This window comes from Sander vitreus, chromosome 12 (assembly GCF_031162955.1).
Source record: "Sander vitreus isolate 19-12246 chromosome 12, sanVit1, whole genome shotgun sequence".
In the NCBI taxonomy this organism is placed as follows: domain Eukaryota; kingdom Metazoa; phylum Chordata; class Actinopteri; order Perciformes; family Percidae; genus Sander; species Sander vitreus.
In genome coordinates, this window is record NC_135866.1 from 20,308,269 (window position 1) to 20,332,868 (window position 24,600).

Sequence of the window (24,600 nt, forward strand, 5' to 3'; positions counted from 1 at the left end):
TAAATATATGATGGACCTGTTTGCATTGTATAATTGCTTGGATACTGTCACACACGTGGCTGCAACCTTATCAACTGCCTTAGCAACAGCAGTATTGCATTTTTATTTTTGTGTGCAAAGAAGAAGGAAATGAGCAGGAGATTAGTGACTTCATCTAAGACAATGATGAGTAGTCTCAAGATTTTCATATTTAAAAAAAAATAAAATAAAAAATTATATATATATATATCAAGCTATGAATAATAACTAGATATCAACAGCTCCATTTTTCCCCAACTTGCAGACCCCTTAAAATAAGTATACCTCCTTTTGATCCCTTGTTGCAAGTGAACATGCAATAAAAAGGAAATCTTACAAGCTGATTATTTTTTAAGTTTTCTTTGTTTGCGATACAAATGTTTGAAAATAAAAGCATATATCATAAAGATCAAAAATATAACGAAATATTTGTACATTGGAGAGTCCCAACCTTCAGACTGAGGATCACTTTTTCACTTCTTTTTATCGATGCACAACAGCACAAGTGACACTCAATCACCACACAAATATTAATTAACACTCCTTGTGTCCAAGCTACATGCTATATGTTAAATAACAGCAATTTGAATATAGGACAAGACCAACTCGACCAAGTAGCTGTTATACAATTGAGCCCACACACATGCATCATTAACATGATGTATTATGTCTGCGAGACAGTTAGGGACAGAAAATGAGGAAAAGGGAGCAAGAGAGGGGACTGCAGCTCAGCTTCACTGCCTGCTCAGCAAGTTATTTTTAGATCCTGAGAAACAAAGAAGCAGAATTGCCTTTCATCTCCCCTGTAACTATGTTGTTTCACCTCCAAATGTGGTACTCGAAGACAGTCTGCACCTCTTTGTAGCTATGTTTAGGCCTAACCTCAAATAAATACAAATGCCTTTCCATCTGCCCTTAAGTCTTTTTTCTCATCTATATATTTGTACTATATTTGTGCACGTGTTTTCCTGCTGTGTCCTACTCTATGTATGTTAATCTATGGCCAGGGTAAAATGAAAGGTGAAAGCATCTGAGCCAAGAGGCAGGAAAGAGCTCTGCAGTTCTTCAGGAAGATTGTCTTGTATTACTGTACTCTCTGGCCAGCACTGGATGGGGCTTGGAGGAGGCAGTGAATGTAAAGAGGTAAGCAGCACACACTTCTTGCAGAATCTAATCTGATGCTGCTGCTATATGGGAGAGACTTTCATAATCATGCTCACCAAGGGATGAGTAAAGACTGTAGCCAAGGTGGCTCATCCACTGGGGTCTGTGAGGGAAAGTCCTCCAGCTGGTCAGACCAGATACACTGTTGTGCAAATCACTGCCTACACAGAGAGTCATCGCGTTGGAAAACAACTAAATAGCCTCCTCAGATTACATTTTCTGTCAAAATGCCACATGTTACATTTAAAAGTTATTTTCAAAATAAACACATTTCGAAGAAGTCCGGCATGCAAACAGAATCTCCACTGTACAAAAATCTGAAATAAAACATAAAAGTGTGCTCATTTTTGGAGGCTCCTCAAAACTACCAACATTATTCATTTTCTCTGGATGATATAAAAATGGGTCTGATTAATTCACCTGCAAATCTATACATTTTTGTGGCAAATCTAAAAAAAAACAATGGTGATAGTGTGTTGCTATTCTATGACTAAACACTGAGAGAATACCATAGCTTACATCTCCAAAATGAAGTCAGTCTGTAATGTGCATCTTTTAGCTAAAAAAATATTGTTTGTATCTACTTAGAAAGCAAGGTAAAGATGTAACTTTATAAATGTATTACCAACCACAGACTATAAAAAATAGGTTACCAACACATTGACTAAACTGGTCTTTAGTAAGGTAATTTTCACACATTTACGCTGGTCATTTTAACAAAAATAAAATCATTACTCCAAAAAATAAAAAAAAACTCAGCATTACATGTGATTTGTTGCTGGTAATGAATTAAAGAGGAACAGCCCCCATTTATCTTTCTCCAGTTTCTGAGGTTGCAGAGACACCTTGTGGCAAGACATGGCTGTGTTTTGTTGTCAGCGTTTGAAGCTGTGGCCTCCAAGTTGTCTATGCATACTGTACATGTGTAACATGGAAAGGCAGGGCTGTTTGAAATAACTGCTTCTGAATTCCTCTGTGGATTTGCAGCAGTGCCTGCAACAAACATAGCGACAGTCCCACAGTTGGGCAGTCAGAGCCAGTTATTTGGAGGTACAGTGGAGATTCATTGTGCTGGATCAACTCATTTTAAGCATGACGCCATTGTATGGGGAACTCATATGACTAACACAGGTATGGCAGGCATTCTGTTCACTTGGGGAAAGAGTTTAAATAAGAGGTAGCCAGCTGCTGTCCCTGGGAGAGACCGTGTTGGAGAGCCACTGCTGACAGTTGTAGCCCAAAGTCTGGATTATCATTACAAGAAGAGGTAGGATCTCACAGATTGTACATATTACCACTGCTGTTTCAACTCAGCACACACTAGTCACACACAAAAGCTGGGGCTTACTGTTATTTGGATGTGCAAAGACAAGAGATTATAACAGGCACCACAGAGAAACACTGAAACTGTATGTGCTCAAAAAAATAATCAAGCCCACAACAGGTTCAACACACAGCACATAGCTGAAAATACAGAATAGTTTTAGTCTCATACATGTGCTGCAATGTGAGCTTTTTAGATTGATATGCAGTGTAAGATAGCTTTGGAAATGTCAATGCATTCAGCCTCTTTTTTCATCAAGTGCCTTCATGAATCTATATGCTGTTTTTCACTTCTGTGTTCAAGGAACAACAAGACAGTGAACAACTGCAAAATACACATAATTATAATAATACAAATTATGAATGGATGACTGGGTTTTGACATTGTGTACAATAATATGCACTGCGTGTACAATATGCTTGAGACATGCAGTTTATAATGTGGCACTGTTCACACTGTCTAGTTTACTTGGCAGTGTGTGCACCTCAGGTAAGTGTTTACTGATCTGCTATATCTCTGTGGGGTGCTGTGCAGTGGAGCATGTGACTTTTTATAAGCACCAAACACTATAGGACACCTGACAAGGAGGCAATAATTACTCTAGGGACAAGGCAAAAAATACATCCTGAGACATTCTTCTTCGTGAGAGCGTAAAAGTGTGTTGATAGCGGGCCAGGCTTCGAATTCCACAGCGCTGTTAAAGCATGCGAGGTGAAAGTTTACACCTTCTGTACTAAAGCAACATTTGCAGGGTCAAAGCCCTCAGACTTATTATCTATATATTACACACACACACCTTAATTTCACTTTTATGATGAGCATGCAATATGAGCTCAATAAAGTCGAGCAAGACACTCGGAATGAAAGAGACACAAAATTATATATGATTTATGTGGGTGCTTGGTGTCTCTTTTTGTCTTTTCTTTCTCCTTGTTGTGGTTTAGTGTCTCTCTATGTTTTTTTTGTCTCTCCTTGTAGTTGTTTTGTGTCTTTGTGGTTGTTTTGTGTCTCTTTGTAGTTGCGTGGCGTCGTTTTGCATCTCTGTAGTTATTTTGTGTCGTTTCACATTTCTTTGAATTTATTTTGTGTCTTTGTTGTCGTTGGTGTTTCTTTGTGGTTGTTTTGCATCACTTTGCGGTCATTTCACATCTCGTTGTAGTTGATTTGTGTCTCTTTCACTGACATTCTGCAGGTGGAGCAGAATTGGTTGAAAAACTGCAGCTGAACTTTAATAATTAGTTCACATGGAGATGAAGAGATGTTGTCGGCCCAGGGACCTCTCTGACCCTGGTAAGCCAATTCAATGATCCATAAGATAGCACCTGCTCTACAGTTATATGGTCTACCATATGCCATTTTAGTTTATCACTCATTCAGTCACGTTTTCAGTCTCACAATATGGGGGAGAGGCAGCTAGAAGAAATATGAACCAAGATGGACCTATAAAGAATATACAGTGAGGTCGGCTGATCTTATCTGCCTCTGGCTCAGGATATGTAGTTCACTAAACTGATAATAGGAAAATGTGAACAATAAGTTCCTGCTGGGGTAAGCAGTTTTTACGCTAGTGCATCTCCTCAGACACAAAGACTGTCTCCCTCCAGTGCCTCATGTGGTGACACTGCAGATTTAGTAGCTTTTTTAAATAAGCCAAGATGTGAAGGACACATAATAGGCCTACATGCTAAATATTTTTTTCAAGGTAGTGACTATTAACTTTTTTTATTGCATCAAATGGATACAATTTCCACCACTGTCAATTTTGATAATTGAGAAAAAAATGATCAAATGACAAAATTGCAGGAAATAAAATGGAAAATGTTTCATACATTTTTAACATTTTGTTTATTTGAAGCTTACTTGGAAGGCCCTGCAAGGCCAGGCTCTTATCTGTGAGACTGCCTGTCCCACATATCATTAAGGACAGCGTCTGTTTCTTCCTTATAAGTTATTAGGTAAGAAGTCACCTGCCACTGTAAGTCCAGCCTGAATGAGCCAGAGCTACAAATGTATTGCTCTCAAAACTCTTTAAAAAGTTGGTACAAAGAGGAAGTCTCTCTGAAAGTGTGTCAGTGATTAGCTGAAATCAATACTTGCAGCACTCGAGTGGCAATGGTTAGCACGGTTTTATGGAGGATAAAAAATGGAAAGGTGTAACTAAGACCATAAAACGTATATGAGTGTCAGTGTGACCCTTTGTTGCATTTGCATGCAAAACAGTGTGGAATGTTTTGAGGAAAGAATAAATGTAGATAACATGTATGCTTTCCTTCAGATTCCCGTTGTTACACTGGGGTTGTCTCTCAGCAACATATCCCCTAAGCAGCTGGGAATGTAATACAATGAGGAAATTACTCATCTAAGAGGAACTTGTTGGCTTAATTTCTAACTTTCTGCTTCGTGCACTCTGGCAAGATTGTTATCCCCCACAAAATAAAAAAAAAACAGCCTGCTCATTACTTAACATGTGAGAAGACTGGATGGTGGCTACAGAATGTCCAACAATATACAATCTGATCCAGTCTGTATTGATTATTCTGCATCTAATAAACATTGTGATTTGACTGATTGGTATTTCTTATTCAATTTTAACTCATGATGGGGCACACTTTTGATATATGAGCAAATTACCTGTCCTGTAAATACATTTGTTCTAATTTGTGTTTTTGAATAAATGCCTGGCAATCTCAAGAGTGGGTTTGCATCGACCCTCACCTTAACGCAAACCCTTTGGCGACCGAGAACAAATAACTCATAATGTCTCACTTTCCCATTCATTTGGATCCCAATCAAGACTACTGTTATTTATGGGGCCAAAGCTGCATGTGTAGCACTGAATTCTGTGTTTTTTTGCAAATGGTAGGACTGGCAGAGAGCGGGAGGTGGCACATGCAAGGTGTTGTTGTTGTGCTAAGAGAGGACCCAATGACTTTGTGTTGACAGCAGAAGTGTTCAGGATACAGCAGGTAGGTTTTTCATGAGCGCCTCATCAGCATTTACACCTTTCATCTGTGGCTATCTGTCATCTTGTTTCTCTTTGTAGCGTTTCTTTGTGTTCAAAATGATATGTTTACCTGGTGGAGGCCACTATATCAGGCATGCTTCCTGTCCCAACATTGCATAATATTCTACTAATCAGGAACTGCTGTAGGTTTATCAGGAGAGGCATATACTTAATAATTACTTTGTACAAAACTAGACATATTTACAAAATAGTGAGTTTGACAGCAACTATGCACCAAAGGTACAGTATGATTTGTCATCTTACATATTTGCTTTGTAACCAACTTAAGATTTATGTTGTGTTTATGATCCTTGTAGCGAAAGTGTTAGTGCTTCTGGACAGCTAAACATGGCAACAAACTGGCTATAATTCACAGGTCTTTTCAGCAATCCTTCCATTCAGCCTCAACAAGCAAAAGAGGCCGTGGATCATCAGGAAAGATGTTTTTTGTGGCGGGGGCCAAAAATACAGCAGGAGCAGGCAGAGGAAGTGAAAGAAGGTAACAGGTTCATTCCAATTCTAGCTTAAAAATTGACTTCAATTACAAAGGGAGAAAGGGGGATATCCATGGCCCAGGGAGAAACTCTTACCTATCATGCACTTAGATTTGTATGGCATAATATTTGCACTGCAGCTTAAAAGATAAATACAATAATTACTCCTCATTTTCCTCATCATTAGGTCAATCTATCAGAAATTTCGTGAGGTAGATTTATTGGACAAGAAGAAGACAGTGACAGCTCTAAAGCCAGGTGAAGATCGTGCCATTCTCCTGGGACTCGGAATGATCCTCTCTTCAGTCATGATGTACTTTGTCCTGGGGATCACGATATTACGCTCCTATGCAGACAGGTACAGGCCTGTTGTTTAAATTGTCTTTTTTACACCCTATAAAAGAGTTAACTGATATTCATGTCAGAAACATGTTTTATTCATCAGATGTGCTTGTTGACAAACTGCTTTCAGTGCTCTCTCAAGCTGAAAATTGCAAAATGAATACTTTATGAAACCAGATTTTCAGGAACAAATTATACCTCAAGAGATCCCAAAAATGTTTTCTGTTTTTTATTTGCATTAAATTGGATCTTCATTTAAATGTCAACACAGTGTGTGGACAGAGGAGGGTGTGTGTGTTGTACTCAACTCCACGGTCACAGCAGACATGAACTGTTCCTACAACTGTGGGTCAGACTGCTGGAGAGTCTCCAAATACCCCTGTCTGCAGGTCTACGTGAGCGTCAATAACACGGGCTGGGTCAGCCGTTTATCTCACAATGAGGAGACCCAGGACATCAGCTCTGAAGTGAGTACAGTACCGGAGGGAAAATACTGAAAATTACTGAACCGTTTCAAATGTTAACAACGGATGTCAGATGCTGGCCTGATTGTAGACTTAACTCTGCTCCCAATTCAGAAAAATGTTAGTCGATAGGATTTTTCCTGGTCATGCTGAAAGATGATACATGAAGGGTGATGTATTCAATATTGTGAAATAAAAGAAGCTCAGCAGCCATCACCACGACAAAAAATATGACCGACTGATTGCCCTCTATAGATAACCTCAGTGTCCTTCAATCCTGTCATTGCAGTGTTTCTACGTGCCCAGGTGCCAGAAGGACAGCGTGGCCATGCACGTCATGATTACGAACATCTCCGAGCATCTGAAGGTAAACCAGAAGGTCCCCTGTTACTACGACCCCAGCGAGCAGCAGGAGATGGTTCTTCTGACACGGCTGTACGACCACAGTGTCGTCTTTCACTCGCTGCTCTGGCCCTCCTGCATGGTAATGGGAGGGGGCCTCATCATCGTGATGGTGAAGCTCACGCAGTACCTCTCCAGGCTGTGTGAAGAGATAGGGAAGATCAAGACGTGAAACACGTGCAGCAAGCATACGGTCGTTTGGTGATGGACATATGACATGAAAGGGATAGTTTGAACCAAATGACCTTGCTGTGACGTTTTGCAAACTTTCTTCTTCTGCTGAGACATTTGGAACAGGCGACTTCGTCTCCAGATGGAGGATGTGACTGTTTGTAAAAGTGAACGGAATGTTCCAGGGCAGAAACTGGCTGTTATAAAGGGGGAAACTATAAGACTGGATTTTGCATGGTGTTAAATAATTGGAAAATGTTGATGGATTGTTTGTTTACAAGAGTTTGTTAGACTTGTAATCTTAAATAAATATGGTATAAAATGAGCATGAGCTTGCTATGTCACATATGATACACATAACAAAACCAACCTGTATTCAAATCAACAGGAGAAAACACTGCTATCTGTTCAAATTTGTGCTCTGTTAATGTTGAGGAATAACTTTGAGAACTTTGTCAAACGTTCCTATATTTTGATGATCACAAGTGATTGTTTTCTGAAACAATGTTTTTATTTAATATCCACTATCCCAACGACCAAATAATGTTTAGGGTTCTCATAATGAAATGTCTTTCATTAATTAACGTAAGGTGTACATAACCTGACTTGATTTTGTTTGGTGGTCATGATGGAAAAACTTTTCTGTTTATGTAGCTAGCTCACCAAACTACAATGAACATATAATGGCCTAGTATTTAAAATACTTTACACATTCTTTGAAAAATTAAATTTATTGAGATGTTACAACAGAATGTATGTATGTATATACTTGCAGATTTATTGGAAAAACGTACCTAGGCTTACCAAACAAAGCTTAAGGTCAAACTAATAAATTCTGTTTTCAGGTTCCAGGGTCACAAGTTCAACTGCAGGTCATGAAAAACAAATTGCATGGTGATTTTGCAGTGGCACTCTATCAAGAAATATGGTTCTTTGTGGTCACACATTGTTGCCCTACAGCAGAAATAAAAGATCATCTACCCAGGGTATGTGTGCTCCAGAAACCACACAAAGAGCAAGGCTGCACAATCTTACAGTTGTTTGCTTATTTTAAAGATAGAAAAAGCTGCAAAAAGTTTTCATCTGCATCAAAACACACAAAGGACCTGCTGATTGACTGATGGTGGCCATGGTTTTGGAGAATATGCCTGTCCTAGAATGTATTACTGTCTGTACAAGGATAGATGTGAAAAACTTCAAGTTCAGACCAATGGGCATTAAAATATGATGCTAATGACTTGTTCCTCTGCCCATGGCCTATAACGTTTCCATTGAAATGTTATGTGGTTTTAAAGTTACTCAGTAAAAAGGAGAACATAATGTCCTATGTGGAAGCAATAAAACACTCTATGCAATCAAATTAGCGAATCATACATCAGTAATACTTTTCCTCATCCACCTTTTTTTTCTGGGGGCTCTCTCTACGCACATACTGGTGACATGATGGGCTTTGGGCGACTGTCTGTACAGTCTATGGTCTGTAGCAACAGAACAATTTAGGCACTGTTTTTCTCATGTGCTCTTTCGTGGAATTTCTTAAGAGGCTTTAGTGTGTTATTAAAGAAAACAGTGGACAAGCGGTTTCCCTTCCCAGTCTCATCTCATGACAAACTGCTTTCTCCAGCAGCTAACTCTCTCTCGGTGTGGGAGGGCGGTCCATGATGATGAGCCTGCTAGCAGCCTTCGAACAGGCTAGCTGAGTGTGTGGAACTAGCGTGCTAACAGTTACCCAAGTGTGCAGTTTATTTTCGGGACAGCACGATGAAGAACATCATGAAGTATTATAGACTTATTCCACTACAGCATATTGACAACACCACTGGAAGCTAGCGGCGTCTCTTCTCCACCACAGCGGCTTTGTCCCGACCCCTCTGTGTCATTGTTTGGATGGACTAACGTTAGAGCTAGCACCGCTGCTTGAGACTTCCCGAGCTAGCCGCTGCTAATGATTGTGCTGCTGGCAGACTAGCTTCGCGGCTAACCGGTTGGCGTTAGCTAGCTATCTGACACAGGTAGCTTTATATATGTTGTTGTTGTTGTTTTTGTTGTTGTGTGTTCGCTTTTCCTGTTAATTGGAACAGTTACTCACGCGACAATCTATCGAGTCGCACCCATAATAACGTCAGACTAACATTGGCTTATGTCTCACTCGAGGTTTAGCTAGCTACGTATTGTTGATAACATTGGTCTGCTTAGTGAACTTTGCTAGCTAGCTAACGAACAACACCTAACGTAAACCCACCAGCAGCACAGCACAAACAAGTCGAGGTGACTGTCAAGTCCTGGCTAACAGCTAGCTATAATGTATCCGTATTAGCCACACTTGACTAACGTGTGGGTAATGCTGGTTAGCTAACGTTAACATGTTTAACATAATTGTTGAAGTCCTTTTATTTAACATCACTTGGCATTCATCGGTTCCTTTAAGTTAGCATGAGTTATTTTAACACCAACTCTGAAGTTTTTGTCTCTGATGTGATGACACGTTATGACATAGTTGGGTTACTTGCTAACGTTATAATTAAAAAACGGCTACACGATACGCGGAAAATATGCGATAACGATGCTGCTTTTCTGCTGCTTTCAGTATATTGCTAAAATACAACACATTTTGTTAAATTTAAAAAACCGAAATGATATTTCCAACATTATTTTATTAACAAAGATCATTAAACTGAAAACAAAATGTGTCGCTACCACTCCTCTGTCAAACTGAACAAAAGTAAATTAATAAAAATAGCAACCTATGTTAAACTGGGGCACCCTTAGGAGTGTGTAGCATTTAGCGTGCTGTCACTATGCAACTCCAGCATCGCGAAAGTCAAATGTTTACCAAAAGCGTTTTGCATGATTGTGCACAGGTCAGTGGTTCTTATATAATTCTGTTTCCTTCATTCTCACAGTTGGTTGACATCGCTCATCTGATAATTACCAGGCTCTGAAAATAGCGGATTTGTTGGCACGACCATGCCTCCCAGGCCCTCCTCAGGAGAACTATGGGGTATGCACTTGATGCCCCCCAGCATACTGGTCGACTGCCTTCTGCCAAATGGCATGCTTCTCACGTTGGAATGCCTCCGGGAAGCCACGCTGATCACAGTCAAGCATGAGCTTTTCAAAGAGGCCAGGAAGTACCCTCTTTACAATCTGCTGCAGGAGGAGAGCTCCTACATCTTTGTCAGTGTCACCCAAGAGGCAGAGCGGGAAGAGTTTTACGATGAGACCAGGAGGTTGTGCGATCTTAGGCTCTTCCAGGCCTTCCTTAAAGTTATTGAGCCAGTTGGCAACAGGGAAGAGAAAATTCTCAATAGAGAGATAGGTATGGTCTATGAATTATTATGCAGTTAGAAAACACTCTACTGTACAGTAACATACTGTAAGAACAAATGGCAGTGAGGAGGATTAACAAAATACTGTTGGCTTTAACTGGTCGTATTGTGTCATGCGTACTGTATTTTTCCAAGGCTCAAATTTCACGTCATGAAAAATGCAAAAAAAACATGTTTTATTAAGATTCAAAATCCTTTATTAATCCCACAACGGGGAAATTCAGACTGCGAATTAAGCACTTGTTTTTCCTTTCAGGTTTTGCAATTGGAATGCCTATATGTGAGTTTGATTTGGTGAAAGACTCAGAAGTGCAGGACTTCAGAAGGAACATTTTAAATGTTTGCAAAGAGGCTGTGGACCTTAGAGACAGTAATGGACCCCACAGCAGAGCTTTGTACGTATATCCTCCCAATGTAGAATCCTGTGCAGAACTTCCCAGGCACATCTATAACAAGCTAGATAAAGGTAAGACATTTTACTCTGGGCTCAAAATATATTTTGCAATGTCTAAATGCAATGTCTAAAATGTATATCATATTTCTTCAATTTCATCTTTTATTCTCTTTCCCTCAGGTCAAATCATTGTGGTCATATGGGTTATTGTGTCACCCAGCAATGACAAGCAGAAGTATACCCTGAAGATCAACCATGACTATGTGCCAGAGCAGGTGATTGCTGAAGCCATCCGTAAGAAGACGCGTAGCATGCTGCTCTCCCAGGAGCAGTTAAAGATGTGTGTACAGGAGTATCAGGGAAAGTACATTCTCAAAGTCTGTGGCTGTGACGAGTACTTGCTGGAGAAATACCCTCTGAGTCAGTACAAGGTAATTTAATCTTACGTCTGATGCTATTGTACTAAGAGGCGGAGAGATCCACTTCACATCAAATAATCATCCAACACAAATGTGCTTGGCATTCATTACATAAGATGAAATGTATGAGAAAATGTGCTGCCTGTAAAATGTGCTTATTCAAGAATAGACTGTATACATCACAGGATATAAGGACAAAGTACTGAATGTTTTAGTTACTGCTGAGTTGTACTTCCAGTAATTTACATGTTGATGAACCTAGAAATTGCATGAATGGCTTCAAAAATGTCAAACAGTATGAACAGCTTCAAAATGTCACAATCATGGCTACTTCAACATGTCACTTTGTGTGTCCTTGACAGTATGTGCGCAGCTGTATTATGCTGGGACGGATGCCTAACTTGATGCTAATGGCAAAAGACAGCCTGTATTCCCAGCTGCCCATGGACAACTTCACCATGCCGTCATATGCAAGGCGAATATCCACAGCAACACCCTACATGAATGGGGAAACAGCCACCAAGTCTCTCTGGACTATCAACGGAACGCTGAGGATCAGGATACTGTGCGCTACTTACGTCAATGTCAACATCAGAGACATTGACAAGGTGCTATGACTACTTCATTTTGTTTTATTTATAGCTTCTCTGCTTTGTTCTGGTTTGACAAAAATACATTCTGACTGTAATTTCACATCTCCGGTACCTTGGAGGTTATTAGAAGATGGTGCACAGTGTTCTTCACTTCATACAGTCAGAAATGCAGTGAAAGATATCTTTATCACTCGATGGATTAAGTATATAAACTGTTGTTTTTGTGGCTGCTCTAGATCTACGTCAGGACCGGAATATACCACGGTGGAGAGCAGTTGTGTGACAATGTCAACACCCAGCGTGTGCCCTGCTCGAACCCCAGGTAGTTCACAGTAAAGAACAATGTTCTATACTCTGGGATTTTGCTCTGCTTTGCAACAGTAATGTGATGATTATGTCAATGGTACCTTCCCTGTTTATTCCAGGTGGAACGAGTGGCTGAATTACGACATGTACATTCCAGACATCCCCTGTGCTGCCCGACTCTGCCTCTCCATCTGCTCTGTAAAAGGAAGGAAGGGAGCTAAAGAGGTTAGCAGTGAAATGCTACATTAAAGTTATAATATATTAAGTTTTCAGCTTTGGTTGATTTGACAACAATGTGGTCACTGGTCTGGTGGTAACTACAAATGTGTTTTTAATATTACGACAAACACTCCTTGAGCAGCTTCTTCCTAAAAGATATATCAAAGAGCAACTGCTGTATCTGCTTGCAGTGCAGCCAAACAAACTAGCATTGTTTTAATAAAGAAGTCAATCACTAATTGGCCTTTTTCCATCATGTCATGAGCAACTGCAATCTGACAACAGCAGGGCAGAGTGAAAAAAGTTGATTACTTAGCTGATGAGTTGAAGTTATGCGACCTGTCATCTGCAGCTCTTCATCTAACCGGTCATTGTGGCTTCCGTCTCATTACTCTGCAATGGATACAACTGATCTGCTGTCTAAAAGTACCAAAAATAGCCATGTCATGTTTGGTAGACGCATCTTTCATGAACAATGCATGGACAAATACATTGTGTTTCCTGTGTCCATGTGCTTCACAATAAAAGCCACTTAGAGTTTCACCAGTTGAACACTTTTATGTGAAGCAGCAGGAGTCCGAAATATTGGGTTTGCATTAGCAGTAACTTAATACAGCTGAGCTCTGACACAGGAGAGTGAACAGTTAACAGCGAGGCTGATATTAATGACATATGCAGTGGTGGACACTGCCACTTACAATGAAAACAACTGATAGAATCCAAATACATTGAATGGCTATTGCTAAAAAAAAAAGAAATAAAAGCAGAACATAAATAAAATCAAAAACTGGGTTTGATTTCATGAAAACCTTAGGGTTAAATGCTTGGTTCAAATTCTTATTCCAATCTATTCTTGTATGATTTTTATTCAAACTAAAGCAGTTAACAAAGTTGATTAATGTAGGCATGGGAAATAAACAATTTCCCTGTGTTTTGCACTGCACCTGTCCTGTTCCATAGCCCCGAGCTGTTGACTCTCTTAATCATTTTCATATGCATCATCTTACTGGTATTTTTCCGTAGGAGCACTGTCCTCTCGCCTGGGGCAACATCAACCTGTTTGACTACACCCACACACTAGTAGCAGGGAAGATGGCTCTCAACCTATGGCCTGTCCCACATGGCCTAGAAGACCTGCTCAACCCTATCGGCGTCACAGGCTCCAACCCCAACAAGGTGAACAGCAAATGTCACCATTCTGAACATAATGCTCACTCACTGTAGTGCTTCCAGCATGATTTAAAGTAGTTGTCAATGAAGATTTCTTTCAGTTACATGGACCAGAATCTTGAAACACCCAAGAAGATAGAATATCATGGCACAAAACATAATCTTGCCAAAGCTTTTCAAATATTATTCTTGTGTCTGCGACTGACCTCTTAAGCCTCATGAGCCAGTTTTAATCGAGTTGGTGACGACCTGTAGGGTTCAGAGCCGGATTTAAGCCACCTCAATTTAATCATCCACACCTCTTATCCCACTTAATTAAATAATGATTGACACGGTAAACACCTGTCCCCTTTCACCACTTTCTAAACCTGCAGGAAACTCCTTGTCTGGAGCTGGAGTTTGACCATTTCAGTTGCCCTGTCAAGTACCCTGATATGACCATCATTGAGGAACACGCAAACTGGAATATATCCAGAGAGCTTGGCTTTAATTACTGCCACACTGGTTTGGTAAGCTAACAAGCATTTGTTTTTTAATATGTATTTTGTTGCCCCTTATCAGACTCATCATAAGATCTGATTTTCATTCCGAGCAGCCGCCACATTGTAGTTCACTCACACCACATACAGTAACTTAAAATCAGCTTTTCAATTCAGTTTCATGGGAAACAATATAGTGCTGACATTGTTGTTTTTTTTTAATTACACTGTGTGTTACATGTGTTTATATATGGTGTCATAGAGTAACAGACTGGCACGTGACAACCCCCTGACCGACACCGACAATGAGCAGCTACGCCAGGTGTGTAACAGAGACCCGCTGTCTGAAATCACTGAGCAGGAGAAAGACTTTCTATGGCGGCACAGGTAATGTGTGCGCGCTTGTCTACCATTATTGGGGGTTTCTGAGGGGTCAAAACCATTACATTTTACACAAAAGTCATTGTCTACCGTCATGTGGGGCTGATCTAGATGTCATTAAAGTTATAACTAATTTATTATCTCTCCTAACTTTTTTAGACAACACTGCGTAAACATGCCAGAGATCCTTCCCAAGATCCTCCTGGCTGTGAAGTGGAACTCCAGAGATGAGATTGCACAGGTAAGCTCAGGTTTTCTACTGCTGACACACCTTTATTTTAAAAGACATCACTGGGGGAAATGGATGTGTGCCTAACTTAGTTGTTAAACTAATAAAACTCAGCTGATATTACATACAGAGATAGGGCTGGGCGATATAATGATATATATCGCCAAAACTATATAAAAATGTCTATGGATATATTTTTCTACATCGTTTCTATCGAAATGTTAAAAAACAGCAGCCGTCATTTCGATGGCGCTTTACATTCATTTTGCACTGAAGTTCTTAATAAAATGAGAAACTACTTTTCATTTGTAAAGTATTTAATTCACACAGCAATATTAAAATAGGTGGTTATTTCATAACTATTTATCTAATTACCAGAAAACATGTTATATTATGATATATATTGTTAGCGAGATATGAAAGATGGATGGATGGATGGATGGATGGATGGATAGATAGATAGATTTTGGCCATATCCCTCAGCCCTAATAGTGCACACTAACACACTGTCATGTATTTTAGGGTTGCAAGAATGCTAAAAATATATATATTTGAAGTAAGTGTATGTTTTATTTCATTTCAGATGTATTGCCTCCTGAAGGACTGGCCTGCTATCAAGCCAGAACAAGCCATGGAGTTGCTGGATTGCAACTTCCCTGATCCAATGATCAGAGAGTTTGCTGTAAAGTGCCTTGAGAAATACTTAACTGATGACAAACTCTCACAGTACCTCATTCAGCTGGTTCAGGTGTGTTGTATCATCGCATTTGAAATTCAGTTTAAGTAAATAATGTAAATGCCATGTTATTCTAATTAGAGGTTGAGGTTTGAGTTAAATATACTCTAGTAGTATTTTTTAGGCAAATTATGTTTTTCATTGTATTTTCTATGTTTTCTGTGCCTGTGACCAGGTTCTAAAGTATGAGCAGTACCTTGACAACCCACTTGCACGCTTCCTGCTGAAAAGAGCATTAACCAATCAGAGGATAGGACATTTCTTCTTCTGGCATTTAAAGTGAGTTCATTTAAAAAGGTCTTCTTTCAAGAATTTTGAGCTGTATGTGACTTGAAAGGTTGAACTGATGTTTGAATGTCACTCAGCTGTCTGGTCTCCAATTACGTTGAATTCCAAAAAGTCCTGTCGAAACAGCTGATGTCAGTCGTGTGCGTGTGCGTGTGCGTGTGCGTGTGTGTGTGTGTGTGTGTGTGTGTGTGAGAGGCTGGACAGATTTCCCATTAGGATACAAAAAACCTCTTAATGTTTGTTTTTTTCCTGCCTACCTGTGTACAGGTCAGAGATGCACAACAAGACAGTGAGCCAGCGGTTTGGCCTGCTGCTAGAGTCGTACTGCCGGGCCTGTGGCATGTATCTGAAGCACCTGAGCAGACAGGTGGAGGCCATGGAGAAACTCATCAATCTCACTGACCTCCTCAAACAGGAGAAAAAAGATGAGGCACAGAAGGTAATCTGACAGCCAGCAGCTGTTAATTGTGATCCACTGAATCATTGAGTTCAATCTTGACAACATCTGGACCAATCAGGCCACAGAGATGCCACAATACAGTAGAGTGATAGAGTTTGAACAGTTGCTTTTTTTCCAGAAATGAATATGGAATATTCTTAAATTAAAGCTGTTACTTACATAAGGTGTGACCTGTGATAATGTTGGCATGGAAATATAGCTTACGCTAAAAGTAGCGTAATCTATATTTCCACAGTATTATTTCCATCAGTATCAGTTGCTCTTAAGTTTTCTTTTTTTACAAAAATACTGTTCTGTTTAATTCTCTTTGACTGTATTTCACTGAGCTTTCTTGATGTTCAGCTGCTGTTAATAAAGGTCAACACTTGTAGCTGTTTCACAATAAAAGCCTTCTAGGGAAGTGAAAAGAGCAGCTATAGCAAATGAATGCAGATCTGAGCACAGGGATGCTCATCATTAGAATATGATGGAGTTACCTATAAAACAGGGTACATTATAAAGTTCTATCTCCTATAATTGTGCTAAAATAAAGTAAATAAAGGCCTTACCTTAAAAGATATAGGCCCTTGATTTGAATAGGGCACTATTATATTATGACAATATTCAAATAATTTGCCATGTGACATAGTAAACAGTCTTATTTGTAGTAATCCAAAACTGTGTTCACTCGCTCACAAATGTTAAGTTTAATATTTAAGTGCTTGCTACAAGAAGGAGCTAGGAGTTATAGCCAGTAGCACGTGTGTCAGTCATAGTCTTGATGTGTCTTGGCAAATGCATTGGTTAGCTAGCTAACTAGAAAACTAAATATCTAAATACAACATTATTGAATCAGTAATGGCACGAGATGTCGCGAGATGAAAACATTACGATATTTATCGTTGAGGTTAAAAGTTGTCCTGCAACATCAGGCTAAAAAAGATTGAATGAAAGACAATTTTTTCCAGTCACATTTCATCATTTCAGTTTTCTTTAAAACAGTGTTGAAATCTCATCTCGTTCTCGTGAACCCAATCCTGTGTCTCGTCTCGTTTTGTAAGCTGAGTCTCTCGTCACACACCTAGTAATCGCCTTTTTCCGTGATGACATAACTAGCGCCCAGCAGCACAGCACAAAACCGGTGCTCTGTCAAGCTGCATTCAGCTCATTGTGAAAGGTTAATCATTTTGCTGCGGAAAAGAAGCACTAAGGAGACTGTACTTACTCTATATTTACCAGGCTGAGTGACTCGCCAGCTGTCTGAAACTAGTGTTTTATTAACTCATACATTGGTTTCTCTCTTTTAAGGTTCAAATGAAGTTTCTGGTGGAGCAGATGAGAAGGCCTGATTACATGGATGCCCTGCAGAGCTTTACCTCCCCACTGAATCCTGCACATCAGCTGGGAAACCTCCGGTACATCAGCACTCTCTAATCTAACTCTCTCCTCTAATATGGCTAGCATTTAATATTTATTTCCACTGCAGGTATTGCTTTTGCCTTTTCATCTTCAAGCCTTAAAGGAACACGCCGACTTATTGGGACTTTAGCTTATTCACCGTAACCCCCAGAGTAAGACAAGTCGATACATACCCTTCTCGTGTCCGTGCGTGTTGTAACGCTGTCTGACGGTTCCGGTTTACGGTGTTTTTTGTACACGCTGTGACTATACAAATCACAACATGTAAATATGAACATGTTGGCGTTATTTTGTCACTTATTCGGAGCAGTAGGCTAGATGAATAAGCTAAAGTCCCAATAAGTCGGCGTGTTCCTTAAACATATTTATGTAATATTGTCTCGCATTGACAGACCTATCCCCACAGCGCTGTGTAAGCAGTGCAGTATGGTCTGGCTACACGCCTATCTATTCTAGGATGTTTGTATTTCTTTAAACTAATCACAACCGTCCTGTACGGCACTAACCCCCAATAGCGGAGATTGCGAGAGGGGAGGAACATCTGGCACGTCAGGCTTTGTCCCAGCAACATACATCCGTTGTGCCAGACTATATGTAATAAAATGTCAGTGTTTTGTGTGTGGATAAAGTATATTTAGGGACATCATGAACTAAGTGCTCTTAGAGCACAGCCTCATTTTACAGTAAACCCAGTCCACGGTATAGAAATACTAAATATATCCGAATCAGCTTCATTGGCTTTATTAAGTGTGTACACATAAAAGGAAGTGGACATTGTTACTCAATGTACTGTACTTGCACAGAAATAGACATAATAGATAAAAACAAGGACAACAAAGCTGAAAAAGGTAAACATGAACATTAACTACTATGTACAGATATAAATATATATCATAAGTGTATGTATGTAACACAAATGTGTATATAATAATATAATGATGTACAACAATGGTGCTGGAATACAAAATGAATGTAACAGGTTGTTTTATGTACACGAGGTAGTTTGATTTGGCAGTATATACAGTGTGCCTATATTCATATTGACAGGGACGATATTGATCAAATCAGAATATATTGTTTTGAGCCAGGACTCATTAGCACAGTAACATTTCCTCTTTGAATATATCCCTGTCTCTGTTTCAGCCTGGAGGAATGCAGGATGATGTCATCAGCCAAGCGACCTCTATGGCTTAACTGGGAAAACCCAGATATGATGTCAGAGCTGCTCTTTCAGAACAACGAAATCATCTTCAAAAATGGAGATGGTTAGTTTTGTCTCTCTGTTTTCCATATAGAAATAGAATGAGAGTAGAATGGACATTGAACTTTTTGCTGTGATCATTTGACTAGTTCAAAAGAAAATGACGCCCAGCACTGTGTTTTGACCATAGACGTAGAATGATCGATCACAGTTCTTTGCAATGGCGACGGTACACATAAAAACCATCCTGCTGTGTTGACTGAATAGGAATGTCCATTCTACTATTATTCTATTTCTGTGGTTTCCTCTCTTGTATCTCTCTTACTGCCTCTATCTCTATTTGCCCATCTGTGCCACATACACTTGAAAAAGCTCTTGCTGAGCATGTAGCATAATTAAGTCTAAGCCTGTAGGGCACATCATGGCACACAAACACAACCTCATCCATGTTCTTTACATGGAATTCAGAAAGAACAAGTGCCATTATTGGAATCACACTTTAGTGCAGCTGCTTGAGCATTTTGTTGCACCATCTGTGACAAAACTGACATTGACAGCTCTGCTCCATAATGCATGATGGAGTTGATCAAAGAGCAGCTAAGCAGCTAATATTCACCTCACTGTCACCTGCCTCCTTGTCTCTCTCTGCCTCCGCAGATCTGAGGCAGGACATGCTGACGCTGCAGATCATTAGGATAATGGAGAACATCTGGCAAAACCAAGGCCTTGATCTCAGGTAGGCTCTTCACTTCACCATGACAGCAAGGATGCAGGTGCACATTAACAGGCACTGGATACTTGCATGTTCTGCACTCCATATCTGAATGTGGATTAGTGGTAACTCCTACCAGCCACCTCAAGTCATTTAGTATGAAGCCCATCACTGCTGCCCTAATTATTTCTGCCTCTCTTTATGTTTCTTGTCCTTCCTCCCCCAGGATGCTGCCATATGGTTGTCTGTCAATCGGTGACTGTGTGGGTTTGATTGAGGTGGTGAGGAACTCTCACACCATCATGCAGATTCAGTGTAAAGGAGGCCTAAAGGGGGCACTGCAGTTCAACAGCCACACTCTGCATCAGTGGCTTAAGGATAAGAACAAGGGAGAGATGTGAGTGGCAAAAATAGAGATTTATACAGCTTTTCTAGTCTTCTGTAGGGTATATACAGTGTTTGTGTGTATGTGTGTGTGTGTGTATATATATACATACATACATACATATGGGGTGTTAGTGATAATATAAAGACTAATATTAAGACGTAGTGTCTACAAACCTACTCTACAAAGTATTTTCCATTTGTTTGATTCCTTAGGTACGACCAGGCCATCGATCTGTTCACGCGGTCGTGTGCAGGCTACTGTGTAGCCACATTTATCCTGGGCATAGGGGACAGACACAATAGCAACATTATGGTCAAAGATGATGGACAGGTAAATATTACATTTTGATATCCTTTCTATGTTTTATATGTGTACTTTCTGTTTCTCCCTTAAATAATTATTTAATTTGTTACTTATGTTTTCTCAGCTGTTCCACATAGACTTTGGCCATTTCCTCGACCACAAAAAGAAGAAGTTTGGGTACAAGAGAGAACGCGTTCCCTTTGTGCTCACACAGGACTTCTTGATTGTTATTAGCAAAGGAACTCAAGAGTGCACCAAAACAAGGGAGTTTGAAAGGTAACACCAGCAATACCCATGAGTTTGTTATAGTATCTACCAAATCCAAATGGGAGATTGAGCTTAGGGATGCTAATTTAGATTTTTTTTCTCTGACCCTTATTAACCAATTATTAACCGTTATTCGACAAACAGGCAACTGAGTCCCAGTTCACCCGTCCAGGAGGTTCAGACACAGGCCTACATTCCGCTTTCAGCACCCACGGACAGCTGCAGACTTGTACTGGTCGCGTAGCCACAATGTTGCACGCATTGTCATGGACATGTGCAGCCATTTTCCCAGAATGGAACCGTACGCGCCACCGGTACAAGTCTGAAGCTCTCCGGTGCCGCGGAATGTAAGGCTGCAAGGTTGTCAGCTGTGTGTCTGTCTGGCACACTCTGCGCGTAGGACGGTCGATTCAACCCGCCAGTCCTCATCAATATAGTGGCATGTGTCCTTCTCCCCCCTCAGGTTCCAGGAGATGTGTTACAAGGCGTACCTGGCAATCCGGCAGCATGCCAACCTCTTCATCAACCTCTTCTCCATGATGCTGGGCTCAGGGATGCCCGAGCTGCAGTCATTTGACGACATCGCTTACATCAGAAAGACCCTAGCCTTGGACAAGACAGAGCAGGAGGCCCTGGACTACTTCATGAAGCAGATGAACGACGCTCACCACGGCGGCTGGACTACCAAGATGGACTGGATCTTCCACACAATTCGCCAGCATGCCATGAACTGAAATGACGATTAATACATAAAGAAAGGAGTAAAGGACTGTGGCATTAACAGCACACTAAGAATCAAAAGAATAGTGAGAAGCGAGCTAGGTATTTTCCCAAACCCACTAAGGCCTGGTTAATACTTATGCCAGCGTGTGACTCTGAAACCTGCCAGCGCACCACAAAAAAGGTGTGCTCAGAAGGGCCTAATTCAGGGACATAATTCCTAAATGCTCCTGTTTCTACTGGTTTCTGAATTTCTTATCCCTGCACTATGAACTTCAGAAGGCAGGGTGGAGTTATATATCGTCACTCTTCTTCATAGGAACTAAACAAATGTAATGGACCTTGACATCGTTGGCCTTCTTTGTGTAAACAAACTGGGCAAATTTTTTTTCGTTTTGTTTTGTTATTCCTGTAAGTACATCTACAACCATCAGCATTAAGAAAGGAACATCATGAAGTTGTGTACCATGAGCACAGTTGGCTTTTTCTATGATGAACTGACAGAGTGTAACTGCTTTATTTCCACTACCTATTTTAAACTGATGAAGACGGGGGAGATATTGGCGCACACAGCCAGACCAGCTGACACAGAATGAAAGGGACAATGACAAGCCTGGTGCCTATTAAATCATGATTACCCCTTACAATCATAAAAAACAATCACCAACACTCTTACTACAGGACTGACAGAGGACGTGTTGTCGTGTTGTTAAACACTAGCATTTAACGCTTTTAAAGAAACTGAAATAACGACTTATTTGTAGCCTACAGATGACGTGTACTCAGTTTAGAAATCATGCCAGATAACTGACTTTTGTATAGCAGTACATCCATAGACTTGTATGCATTCGGTGCACATATTCCTTTTTGAGTCTATTTTCTACTACTATTCCAAGTCTCTCATGTGTACTCGTAGCACTGATCTCTGCAGTATTTGTTTTTGTTTTGTTTTGTCTATCAGTATTATCCTGTGTCCGATGTTGAGGCACGAATGTCCGTCATCCACCCCACCCTGTCGGAACACAGACGGACTAGAGAAAACCTGACGGTCAGCTGTGTGAGATATTATGAATTGGTTATTCAGCTGATAAAGGCAATAATTGAAGGGGGGAAATGATGTGCAGTGTTCCTTTTGTGTGTTGTGCTGTTATACTATGCAAGTTGTGATTCTGATAAGTACTGTATACTGCAACAACAACAAAAAGTTGATGTCAGAGTAAGGCAGAGAGAAAAATGCATCTCCTCGACATGCTCACGCAGACAAGTGTGCAGTGAACAGAAAAATGCTGCACTGTAACAGGATTGTCTACTTCTTCCCAACAAAAAGAACTGAGAAATGCCTTTGGACCCTACCTTTTGCTTCTCCTTACCAGGTTTATATTTGGAGCTTCAATCTAAGCCATCTGTAAAATGATCTGTTGAGTTTTGCTCCTGTCCTCTTGTTCGCTAACACTAATGCTAAGATAATTTAAGAGACTATCTCCTCACATATGCCATATGGTCCCAGATCATGACATCCAGGTAAAGAAAAGTAACAGAAGTTAATTGTTTTTAAACCTTTCAAGTGTCTTCTTCCCTCCTCTTTCCTATGAGTGTCACTCTTATGTGTGGAAAAATAGTCTTTGCAGGTTTGCTCACTGCACCGACACATACGTAAGATGTCAGTAAATGTTCCAGCTTTACCAAATGATACACAACAGGGTGGTTTCCTGGACACTCAAGTCCGTCTGAAAGTCCAATTTTTGTTTTCTGTACATTTGTATGGACTTAAAAATGCTCAGGAAACCGATCCTGCTGAGATGCATGTGCTTTGTAAAGGCTAGAGAGCAGTGGGCTGGACCCAAACTCAGAAAACTAGACCTCATATACTTTATGGAAGAACTCCCTAAATGATGCTATTTCCCTTTATACTTATTGTTTTCTGTTTGTCACACTGCATTATGCATGAGGTCCTCGAATATATACTTTGTTTTGTTTGACCTGATGTTGTTTACTTGAATTTGATGTATAGAAAGGACCTTGTTACTTGTGTAAGGTACAACAAAGTCACAATGAAGGTAACAGATACTGATAACTGCTACTACATGTGCAAATGCTTTCCTTGAATAACCACAGAGGTAATATATTTTTGTATTTTTAAATGTAAGCAAACGCATATATGTAACTGCTAACCAAAAAAAACTAAAAGGCGGAATCATGCATAACGTGCACCATCCTCATACAAAACCCAGTAGACAGCTTCTAGTTGTTGAAACGATATGAATGATAAAGCAGAGGAGGATTGTTGAATGAAGGACAGCGACTTAATGCTGCTGTTAGTCAGTCTTCAAATCAAGTGGAGATCTTATGCCCTAAGTGGAAGTCTGTAAGCACAGTACGGAGGAAGAAGCTACCCTGCATGATTAAAAAAGAACCAGACTTAGTTATATCCATCTGTGTATATATATGTATATCATAATTATCAAATCAAATACTTGTTTTTGTCATCCTCATATGACCATGTCTGATAAGAAACTGTATGCATTCATTTATTGTACTGTTAAATAAAAACATTTCTCCCTATCTAAATAGATTACTAGGCTTTTCTTTATTACATTGTTTTGTCGGTCAAAATGTTTGTAATTTACAAGGCACTTTTGCGTTGTTGTTCTTTGTAATAAAGATTGACATTCATGTGGGATAAGGCTTTGGGAATGTAAACAATCCTTAAATTTGTGCAATCTTCTATTGTCTCAATCTTGGCATAGAAAACAACACACACAACACAAGACTCTACTGGGTGAACCGTACTGGTATGTATAAAGTTTCAAGATTGGTCCTGAACTTTGACTTTTAAGTAAAAAATGTTTAAAAGTAAAAAAGGGAAGAAGCTAAAAGTAACATTCAACAAAGTCTTAAGTGTGATTGTTAAGCATTGACTGCAGCGACTCCTAATGCACAGAATCAGCTAATTTCATACAGTACACACCTTGTCAGGCCTACCCATCATACATTGCATCCAACATCATATAGCCCATGCTATAGTTATTTTGACAACATCAGATCCTTTATTGCAGAGGTCTTCAACGTTTATTAAGCCAAGGCTTATATGTGAGAGTGACGGAGTCAGGGACCCCCTACTACATATATTGTATAAAATTAAGTTGCAAATTAAACTGAGTCTTTATACTGTACATACCTTTCTACTGCATATAATTCTAAGCTTTTACAATAATAATTGTTGGC

General features: G+C 39.9%; 2 protein-coding genes across 2 annotated transcripts; both read left to right on the plus strand.

Moving 5' to 3' along the window:
• Positions 1-5,950: 5,950 nt before the first annotated feature.
• kcnmb2a (potassium large conductance calcium-activated channel, subfamily M, beta member 2a) lies at positions 5,951-8,249 on the plus strand. The gene is made up of 4 exons (XM_078264272.1): positions 5,951-6,009; positions 6,192-6,362; positions 6,618-6,813; positions 7,100-8,249. Exons 1-4 carry the CDS (start codon positions 5,951-5,953, stop codon positions 7,382-7,384), a joined length of 711 nt encoding a protein of 236 aa, XP_078120398.1. The 3' UTR covers positions 7,385-8,249.
• Positions 8,250-8,999: 750 nt separating this feature from the next.
• On the plus strand, positions 9,000-23,937 carry LOC144526800 (phosphatidylinositol 4,5-bisphosphate 3-kinase catalytic subunit alpha isoform). The gene is made up of 21 exons (XM_078264463.1): positions 9,000-9,395; positions 10,287-10,702; positions 10,969-11,178; positions 11,287-11,537; positions 11,888-12,133; positions 12,355-12,440; positions 12,544-12,649; positions 13,667-13,819; positions 14,188-14,322; positions 14,555-14,679; positions 14,833-14,914; positions 15,486-15,650; positions 15,814-15,917; positions 16,194-16,365; positions 17,674-17,780; positions 18,928-19,049; positions 19,643-19,721; positions 19,924-20,094; positions 20,298-20,415; positions 20,513-20,664; positions 21,119-23,937. Exons 2-21 carry the CDS (start codon positions 10,351-10,353, stop codon positions 21,387-21,389), a joined length of 3,207 nt encoding a protein of 1,068 aa, XP_078120589.1. The 5' UTR covers positions 9,000-9,395; positions 10,287-10,350; the 3' UTR covers positions 21,390-23,937.
• Positions 23,938-24,600: the final 663 nt, after the last annotated feature.